At 42.4% G+C, this 10,672-nt stretch overlaps 1 protein-coding gene across 4 annotated transcripts in view; it reads right to left on the bottom strand.

The window, feature by feature from the left end:
* Positions 1 to 791: 791 nt before the first annotated feature.
* LOC139263364 (neurolysin, mitochondrial-like) overlaps positions 792 to 10,672 on the bottom strand; it is a 55,331-nt gene continuing 45,450 nt past the window's right edge. For all 4 annotated transcript variants that reach the window (XM_070879344.1, XM_070879353.1, XM_070879363.1 and 1 more), the window contains exons 11-13: positions 10,472 to 10,600; positions 6,230 to 6,366; positions 792 to 3,442 (exon numbers count right to left, since the gene is read on the bottom strand). In XM_070879344.1, the coding sequence (XP_070735445.1) occupies positions 3,281 to 3,442; positions 6,230 to 6,366; positions 10,472 to 10,600 (428 nt within the window). In that variant the 3' untranslated portion in view covers positions 792 to 3,280. The remainder of the gene's footprint in view (positions 3,443 to 6,229; positions 6,367 to 10,471; positions 10,601 to 10,672) is intronic.

Here is a 10,672-nt window from a genome sequence, read left to right as displayed (position 1 = left end):
TGCTGGCACCACGAGAGGGTGCAACTGGTGGAGACCAGGGTTTCCTGCCCTGGTGGCAGGAGCTGTCTAAAAGGGGAGCCACCATGTAACTGTCTTACTCTGGAGTTACAAATAAAGGACCAATGTCACTAGTTTGAGAACACATTGCCTTGTGGAGTCATTCATAAGTGCATTGCAGATATAACATCCATAATCTTCACCCACTTTCTCTCTCACTTTCAGCCTCTCACTACCAAATCCTGGTACACGTCTCCAGTCCTAATGCGTGTTGGCTACCATCCTGCTGTGTGCTTTGAATTTTTTTTAAAGTTCAAGGTAGAAATCAACAGCTTCAGTAAAACATATGCAAACAATATAGAGCGATTGAGAGAGATACAGGAGAAAGTGAACAAAACTTGCATAGTGAAAAAAACTTTAAAAAAGGCAAAAACAAGGAGAGATAGACACCTGAATGAGGAAGTATTAGAGCTGGAAATCAAGGAGAGACAGAGTGATAGACAAACAAAGATAGAGAAAAAAAAAGAGCCAGAGTGGGAAATACCAAGAGCTTACAAAGATAGGCAATTTTGTTTTTATTTTCTCACCATGCGCAATGTCCCTCACTAGGTCAACTTAAAAGTTGGGAGATCAAAAAGGCCCTTAACTTTGTTGCCAAAGAAGCAATTAGAAATAAAAAAATCCAACAAGCAGAAGAACATTCAATCAGATGTAATTTTATATTTCTGCTTTGACCAAGAGCAGCAAATGTAGTTTAAAAAAAATGTGTTCATGGAATGTGGGCGTTGCTGGCAAGGCCAGCATTTATTGCCCATCCCCAATTGCCCTCGAGAAGATGGTGGTGAACCGCTTTCTTGAACTGCTGCAGTCTTTGTGGTGAAGGAACTCCCACAGTGCTGTTAGGGAGTTACACGATTTTGACCCAGCTACAATGAAGGAACGGCAATATACTTCCAAGTGAGGATGGTCTGTGACTTGGAGGGGAAGGTGGAGGTGGTGGTGTTCCCATGGGTCTGCTGCCATTGTCCTTCTAAGTGGTAGAGGTCGTGGGTTTGAGAGGTGCAGCCAAAGAAGCCTTGGCGAGTTGCTACGGTGCATCTTGTAGATAGTATTGCAGCCATGGTACGCTGGTCGTGGAGGGAGTGAATGTTTAAGATGGTGGATGGGATGCCAATCAAGCTAGCTAATTTGTCCTGGATGATGTCGAGATTCTTGAGCATTGTTGGAGTTGCGCTCATCCAGGCAAGTAGAGAGTATTCCATCACACTTCTGACTTGTGCCTTGTAGATGGTGAAAAGGCTTTGCGGAGTCAGGTGAGTCACTCGCCACAGAATACCAAGCCTCTGACCTGCTCTTGTTACCACAGTATTTATGTGGCTGGTCCAGTTAAGTTTCTGGTCAATGGTGACACCCAGGATGTTGATAGTGTGGGATTCAGCGATGGCAATGCCGTTTAATGTCAAGGGACAGTGGTTAGACTCTCTTGTTGGAGATAGTCATTGCCTGGCACTTGTGTTGCATGAATGTTACTTGCCGCTTATCAGTCCAAGCCTGAATGTCATCCAGGTCTCGTTGCATGTGTGCATGGACTGCTTCATTATCTGAGGATTTACAAATGGCACTGAACACTGCAGTCATCAGCGAACATCCCCACTTCTGACCATATGTTGAAGGAAAGGTCATTGATGAAGCAGCTGAAGATGGCTGTGCCGAGGATAATGTCCTGGGGCTGTGATGACTGACCGCCAACCACCACAACCATCTTCCTTTGTACTAGGTATGTCTCCAGTCACTGGAGAGTTTTCCCCTTGATTCCCATAGACATCAGTTTTACTAGGGCTCCTTAATGCCACACTAGGTCAAATGCTGCCTTGATGTCAAGGGCAGTCACTCTCACCTCACCTGGTTGAGTTAATCCTTTATTGGTTTCACAAAAGACATTATATAATGCACATTGCTTACATCATTCAAGAATATGACCCACTATGTGTAATATTTGCTTCTATATGTCGCACTTTATGTTTTGCTTTGTCTTCATTTGAACATTGTGTATATATACATACATTTTGTTGATATGACTCTTATCTAAGCTGGATCTATAATTTTGTATTGCTTATTTCCCCCACCCCTTTAAAACAAGAGAAAACAATAATGGTGAAATGTAAAAACAGTTTTAAGTTATAAATTTGATAACCAATATAGAACCCATGGCACAGATCCAGGTCTTAACCAGGTTTAACTAAGTCTGTAAATAGTAAACCCAAACTACTTAATTGTATAACTTATTGCATTGTTAAGTAGACCAAAAACGAACAAAGTTCCAATCAGGTTCTTCGTGAATCGAATTAATCCCATCGTTCACAATTGCCGACCAAGTATGCAATCTATGAGCACAAAAGCCAGTGCAAACACAGAGGGAGCTTTCATGCTCAACAGCTCAAGATAAGCTACTCCTTGTATTCATGTGCAAGCAATTGCCCTTCTAAAATGTCTTTTTGAGAGCTTAAGGATAAAATTCAAGATATGCCTGCCGAGGAAGATGGAAGCAGGCAGCACATCACTGTCTTGTCCCAACCCAACACTCCAGAAAAGGGAACCCCGTGCACCTGAACCTGACTAACCAAGGGCGTCACACCATACTGAAACAGTATGCACAATCATGCTGTCAGACTCAATATATCAAACTGTTAATGCCTTAAATAAAAATAAACCTGCAACAATATTTTAAAAGACAGTCTGTATTAAAAGTCTGTTTTTATCAAATATCACCATCATAGATTAAAATATGAATCCATAAAGTGTATTTATTGTGAAATATTTGTATAATATACTGGCTGGATTTGTAATCAACTCAATAAACATGCAGTGATGGAGGTCACAATCGTTAACCTTTCCATCTGGCTTTTCTCATCAGTAACATGGTCTTTATTTACTGCTGCACATGCCAGAACACTTGTTGTGGGCCAAAATAAAGGCAAAACAGAACAGAAATAACTATTAAAATAAGATGCTATGGGTGTGATTACATGGCTGTAACTACATTTTTTTGTTCGGGTGACCATTCATTATTAGCAACTTGAGCTTTGCTTTGCGATTTGTGATCTCTATTTGAATTCCAATTATTACTTTGTAAATTAGCCTCAGTTATCTATTATTCTTTCCGCAATGTGAACAGATATTGTGCATCCTACATTCAAGGGGTGAACTTGCACCATGCAATAATATTATTGGTGCAATGTGACTGCATTCATCTCCACATATATCTTGCTCTTGGTGCAGAAATTTAGCCTTTAATAGGAGGACTCTCTTGTTGCTTGATCATCAATCCTTTGCTCAGAAGGAAAGCCTTTTGATTGGGTTCACGTCCAAGGAGGTTTTTGAGCATGTCCATGCCATCTAAAGTTCCGCCCGGTTTGAGGATACAGTCTCTGTACTTTATACCAACCTATTGATGGGAAAAGGAAAGTCTTACTGGTGTACTTTAGTGTCTGTTACTTTTCAAAATGTGCCAACAATTAATAATCATTTAAATATTGCCATCCTTCGATATTAATCTTACTCTGGGCTACTCCCATTAATTCTTTCACACAATGAGGCAGGAAATGACCTGTGTGGATCCACTACTGGGAGTTTAAGTCTGTGGAGGATATCATTCAAAAATGATAAAGGCACTAGCAAAATAGATCATGTCGCTTCATTTTATTATTCGCCACCTACTTGGAGTTCTTGTTGGCAAAAGGTTTTCTGCTTGAAGCAGGTCAGGAAGTTGCAAGGAAATATGTGCAGTAAAACCTTTGGCTGAGGAGATGGTTCTCTTCCCATCAAATGGCAACTGTTTGATTTACTCAACTAGCCATGAGGCCAGCTTGTGGTGTTAATTTCCCGAGGCTGGGGTTCCTGACGGTGCAAATAACTGCCAAGACATTATAACATTTCTAATCCAATCAACAAGCAGGATAGTATTTCTTTCCTGGCATTACCATTTCAATTTGGCCCATCATCCCATTTGTGTCTCTAATCTCTCCTGTCTTCCACCCTATTACAGACCTTCCCTTTTGTTCCTTCTTCCCCTCCCCCTTTCAGTGCTTGTTAAGAATCTGTTCTTTCCGAACACTCGCCAGTACTAACAAAGGGTCATTGACCCCAAACGTCAACTCTGCTTTCTCTCCACAGATCCCTTGGCCAAAGGGATCAAGGGATATGGAGAGAAAGCAGGAAAGGGGTACTAAGGTTGAATGATCAGCCATGATCTTATTGAATGGTGGTGCAGGCTCGAAGGGCTGAATGGCCTACTCCTGCACCTAATTTCTATGTTTCTATGTTGCCTGACCAGAGATTCCCAGCATTTTTATTCCAGATTCCAGTATCCGCAGTATTTTGTTTTTGCATCAGTATTTCTTTCCAATCTGCAAAGTCAAATCTATATTATTGAAGCAAATAAAATGGAGATGGTATTACAGAACCATCTTTAGTAAGAATTTTAGATGATGTGCAAACCGAGCTTAGTCATTGTGACTGATGAGTTAAAGAAGTTTCAAACAAGATACTGTAATTGACTAACTCGCTGTGCACACACCAAGGCTAGCTGGAGCATCTTTGTTTTTAAGTGGATCTCCCTTGGTGATGCTCATGGTAGGTCAGAGAATGTTCTTTTTGAAGAACAGCAGTATTACATCATATGACACAGAATTACCCTACTGCGAAGGGTGAAACTGTATACCTTGGTGATTATAACTTCTAGAAATAAGCACTTCCTGACGTCAATTAGATGGTAACCGTTTCCCCATAGCTTGGCAGCTGCTTGTAAATCCTTTGTTTCTTCTCAAGGCTTCAAGAAATGACTAACTTCCCTTCCTTTTTTATGCTTTCTTTCTTAAAAATAGTTTCGCAAGACTTTGATATGTATAGTTAGATCCATATTGCTTGGAACAAGTTTCGCTTTTTGTTTTCAAAATTGATAAATCCCGGTTGCCTGAAATCTAAGCAATTCGTGGGAGGCCATGGAAGAATCATAATGTGTCAGAAGGATCATTTGATATGTAGAGAGTGTGGGGATAAAAACTTAAAGGGGCAGTCTCTGATGATTTTTATCCCCTGTTGACAACTTGGGCTATTCAAAATATTGTGTTTGGAAGATAACATAGAAAACAGATGCAGGAGTAGGCCATTCGGCCCTTCGAGCCTGCACCACCATTCAATATGATCATGGCTGATCATGCAACTTCAGTACCCCATTCCTACTTTCTCTCCAAACCCCTTGATCCCTTTAGCCGTAAGGGCCACATCTAACTCCCTTTTGAATATTATCTAACGAACTGGCCTCAACAACTTTCTGTGGTAGAGAATTCCACAGGTTCACAATTCTATGAGTGAAGAAGTTTCTCCTTATCTTGGTCCTAAATGGCTTACCCCTTATCCTTAGACTGTGACCCCTGGTTCTGGACTTCCCCAACATCGGGAACATTCTTCCTGTATCTAACCTGTCCAATCCCGTCAGAAATTTACATGTTTCTATGAGATCCCCTCTCGTTCTTTCAAATTCCAGTGAATGTAAGCCTAGTTGATCCAGTCTTTCTTCATATGTCAGTCCTGTCATCCCGGGAATCAGTCTGGTGAACCTTCGCTGCACTCCCTCAATAGCAAGAACATCTTTCCTCAGATTAGGAGACCAAATCTGCACACAATACTCAAGGTGTGGTCTCACCAAGGCCCTGTACGACTGCAGTAAGATCTCCCTGCTCCTATACTCAAATCCCCTTGCTATGAAGGCCAGCATGCCATTTGCCTTTGTCACTGCCTGCTGTACCTGCATGCCTACCTTCAATGACTGATGTAACATGACACCCAGGTCTCGTTGCACCTCCCCTTTTACTAATCTGTCACCATTCAGATAATAATCTGCCTTCCTGTTTTTGCCACCAAAGTGGATAACCTCACATTTATCCACATTATACTGCATCTGCCATGCATTTGCCCATTCACGTAACCTGTCCAAGTCACCCTGCAGCCTTTTAGCATCCTCCTCACAGCTCACATCATCACCCAGCTTAGTGTCATCTGCAAACTTGGAGATATTACATTCAATTCCTTCGTCTAAATCATTAATGTACATTCCAATGACGATAAACCACTATTAAATGATGTACAGCCTTGTTATACTGGTGACAATCTGAAGTGACCCAATACATGATTTAACAGAATACGATATAAAAAAATCCCTGCAATGTTTTACCATAGGATCCATTATATGATTATTTTTGAAGAGGCTGTAGAACATGTCCATGGAAAAAACCTCACTGAACAGGTACCCATAGTACTGACCATCATAGCTACCTGCCAGATGCCCAAAAGTAGCAGGCATATTTGTTTCTGAAAAACAAAAACAAATAAACTCACATTTCTTGTCAAGAAACCATACATGTAAATATGAATTTAAGTACAGGTACTGCGAATGAAGGCACATTCTTTGCTTCAATGCATTATTCAGGAATAATGGAAAAGAATATTTTTTTTTAAGAAGGTAAAATTCAGAGGGATTTAGGGGTCTTTGTGCACAAATCACAGAAAGTTAATATACAGTTAATGTACAGCAAGCAATTAGGAAGGCAAATGGCATGTTAGCCTTTATCGCAAGCGGGTTGGAGTACCCGAGGAAGGAAATCTTGCTACTATTCTACAGAGCTTTGTTGAGACTACACCTGGAGTACTGTGTATAGTTTTGGTTCCCTTATGTAAGGAAGATTATACTTGCCTTAGAGGCAGTGCAACAAAGAATCACTAAATTGATTCCTAGGACAAGAAGTCTGTCCCATGAGGAGAGATTGTGTAGAATGGGCCCATATTCTCAGAGGTTTAGAAGAATGAGACGTGACCTCACTGAAATATGTAAAAATCTTAGCGGGCTTGACAGGGCTGATGCTGAGATGCTGTTTCCCCTGGCTGGAGAGTCTAGAACTAGCGGTCACAGACTCAGGATAAGGGTCGGCCTTTTAGGACTGAAATGAGGAGAAATTTCTTCACTTAGAGGGTTGTGAATATTTTGAATTCTCTAACCCAGACTCAGATCGATAAATTTTTGGGTAGTAAAGGAATTAAGGGATATGAGGATTAGGCGGGAATGTGGAGTTAATGTAGATGTTCAGCCATGATCTTACTGAATGGCGGAGCAGGCTCGATGGGCCGTGTGGCCTACTCCTCGTCCTAATTCTGATGTTCTTACGTACCCCTTAAATTGCCACTAAGGAGTCACCCTCTCCTGAATGAACTGTGTTTAAATAGCAGGTTAGTGGTCATCAGATGCATCTTCCTTCATTAATTCCGTAGCCAATGTTCCCTGTAGAATGCGCGGACTCTCTACTGGTCCCATGCAGCCCAGGATTGAAGTTTTCAATGTAAAGTTTCGCGCATGTGTGAAACATTGGGGACCCACACTCCCCGCCACCCCCCCCCAAAAATAAGAGGGAACATTGGCCGCAGTCATGTTGAGCGTTAAGGAGGCAAGCCGCTGCTTACTTTTAAATAGCCGACAAGCTGAATGCAGCCAATCGTAAAATGGTTGACCCACTCAGCAGCATGCCAAATTTAAAACTGCTAAAAATTCCATTGCCACCTTCAGCGTGCCGAGAAACAGCTGACCATGCTCCACTGCTGCAAGTGCCCGAGGGGCATTCATTCCCCCTCCCCCACCAGTGACAGACTTTGACGGACTTCCCAGTACCACTAGAAATCAAACTGGCGCTCAACAATATCTGAATTCACTGAACTAGGAAAATCCAGGCTCAGTGTTGGGAATCATGGGCAGGTGCAAATCCCGCCTGCTACAGTTCAGGTGTAATTACCACTGAAAATGAAAATTCTGTCCTTTGTCTCCAAGAAAAATCTATCTGATACACAATCTAGTATAGACAATGGAAGGAATTTTAACCCTGCACCCCACTTTTTGCAGGGTGGGCGAGGGTTAAAATTTGAAAAAATTGTCAACCAGACCCCAACCCACTCACTTCCAGTTTTAAGAGAGGCTGGTCTCCACGGTAGAAGACACTAAAATCGATAATCAAGGGGCAATATAAAAACACAATCACTAAAGAAATAGTACTCAGTAAAATAATGGTACAAAAGGTGGACAAATCCTCTGGACCTGATGGCCTGCATCCTAGGGTCTTAAAAGAAGTGGCTGCAGAGATAGTGGATGCATTGGTTGTAATCTACTAAAATTCCCTGGATTCTAGGGCGGTCCAAGCAGATTGGAAAACCGCAAATGTAACACCCCTATTTAAAAAAAGGAGGCAGACAAAAAGCAGGAAACTATTGACCAGTTAGCCTAACATCTGTCGTTGGGAAAATGCTGGAGTCCATTATTAAGGAAGCAGTTGGGGGAGGGGGGGGGGGGGCGGGGGAAACGGGAGGACGATGACATTTGGAAAAGCATAATTCAATCAAGCAGAGTCAGCATGATTTTATGAAAGGGAAATCATGTTTGACAAATTTGCTGGAGTTCTTTGAGGATCTAACGAGCAGGGTGGATAAGGGGGAACCAGTGGATGTAGTGTATTTGGATTTCCAGGAGGTATTCGATAAGGTGCCACATAAACAGTTACTGCACAAGATAAAAGTTCATGGGGTTGGGGGTAATATATTAGCATGGATAGAGGATTGGCTAACTAACAGAAAACAGAGAGTCGGGATAAATGGGTCATTTTCTGGTTGGCAAACAGTAACTAGTAGGGTGCTGCAGGGATCAGTGCTGGGGCCTCAACTATTTACAATCTATATTAATGACTTCAATGAAGTGACCGAGTGTAATGTAGCCAAGTTTGCTGATGATACCACACCTGGAGTACTGTGTACAGTTTTGGTCTCCGTATTAAGGAAGGATATACTTGCATTGGAGGCTGTTCAGAGCAGGTTCAACTAGGTAGATTCAGGAGATGAAGGGGTTGATTTATGAAGATTGGTTGAGTAAGTTGGGCCTATACTCATTGGAGTTCAGAAGAATGAGAAGTGATCTTATCGAAACATATAAGATAATGTGGAGGTTATTTCCACTCATTGGGGAAACTAAAACTAGAGGGTGTAGTCTCAGAATAAGGGGCTGCCCACTTAAACTGAGAAGAAGAGGAATTTCTTCTCTCAGAGGATTGTAAATCTATGGAATTCTCTGCCCCAGAGAGCTGTGAAGGCTGGGTCATTGAATATATTTAAGGTGGAGAGAGACAGACCTTTGAGCGATAAGGGAATAAAGGGTTATGGGGAGTGGGCAGGGAAGTGGAGCTGAGTCCATGATCAGATCAGCCATGATCTTATTAAATGGTGGAGCAGGCTCGAGGGGCCAGGTGGTCTATTCCTGCTCCTATTTCTTATGCTCTTATGGTTGAGGGTGCGTGCGACCTCTCAAGAGGCGAGTCGCTCACTAAATATTTAAGGAGGCTGCGTCCCTACAATTTAAGTAAACATTTTATTTTTGAAACGCCTGCAGGCCGGTTTCCAGGGCATCAGGGAACCCAGCAGCTGAAGGGAGGCAAGAACGACCTGATCCATCCGGAAGTGCCTTTACAGCACTTCTTGTCGGCCAGGAGGAGCAGTGGTGCTTCGTGCCGGCCCACCGAGCTTCCGTTTAACACCCTGTGATAGGCCGACCCACCCCCCCCCTTGCCACGTTGGACTTCCCACAATCCCCAGTGTTCGAAACACCACACGACCGATGTCAGACCTCTTCACCCCGCCCCCCCACGTTGTAGAACGTTTCTCCGATCGCCCGCCCATCTCCTGCCCGCCTGTCCATTTAGCTGACTGCCGGGCAGGAAATCTGTTGTAAATTTTTTTAACTCGGTCCTGCTTTAAAATAAAGAGAAGAATTTAAAAAACATTAAAAGACTGAGAATTGCAATTTTAATGGTAATATAATACGTCGGAAATTTTATTAAGATTTACTGCAGCAGAAGCTATAATACTGCACAGTAGGAAATGTGCTTTCAGGATGACCTTTTAGTATCCATTAGAAATGCACAAAGTACTCAGCTCATGGTTCCCTTTGGATTATTGATGGTCAGGTGAAAGCTAGTCACACATATCTTTAACCATAGATTCCACCTGCCAGAAGAAAAGGTGAACACTGATTCATTACAGTCCTTCAAGAAGGCGATAGATAGACTTCTGTAATTGGTCACCACAGCATATGGAAGATAAGAGTAAATCATTCTGGATAATAATTAACAGTTTGGGACTTCCTGGGGTTTTCCTGTGGGGGATCATAGAGGAATCTTTGACAGAAGGTCTCCTGAACTGGTCACAGCACTCTGGTTCTCTTGGCTGCCCCAGTAGGTTTGGGGAGGGAGGGAGGGCGAAGGAAGGATTTGTATATAGGGAGGGAATCAACATGGATGGAATGACCATGTATGGGCCTGATGCCTTATCTGTTCCCAGATACTTAAACAAAAAGGAAATAGGTTTGAATTTTGTGTCTGCAGGTTTGTACCTGGTGATGCGGGTATTCCAAGAATTTCTTCACAGTTTCTGGCGTACTCCTCTGCCGTGTTAGCAGTTGACTTTGTATGGATTGACTGGTCAACCTTACACAAAACAATCTGCCGTAGATTTAGAAGACCTGTTTGGGGAGAAAAAAAGATAATGCAGACTTCTAAAATTAGATGATAAATGATTGGGATTGGGAAACAAT

The sequence above is a fragment of the Pristiophorus japonicus genome, chromosome 1, assembly GCF_044704955.1.
Source record: "Pristiophorus japonicus isolate sPriJap1 chromosome 1, sPriJap1.hap1, whole genome shotgun sequence".
NCBI lineage: Eukaryota > Metazoa > Chordata > Chondrichthyes > Pristiophoridae > Pristiophorus > Pristiophorus japonicus.
The sequence above is the reverse complement of the archived record's forward strand: the minus strand, read 5'-3'. Positions and strand labels throughout refer to the sequence as shown.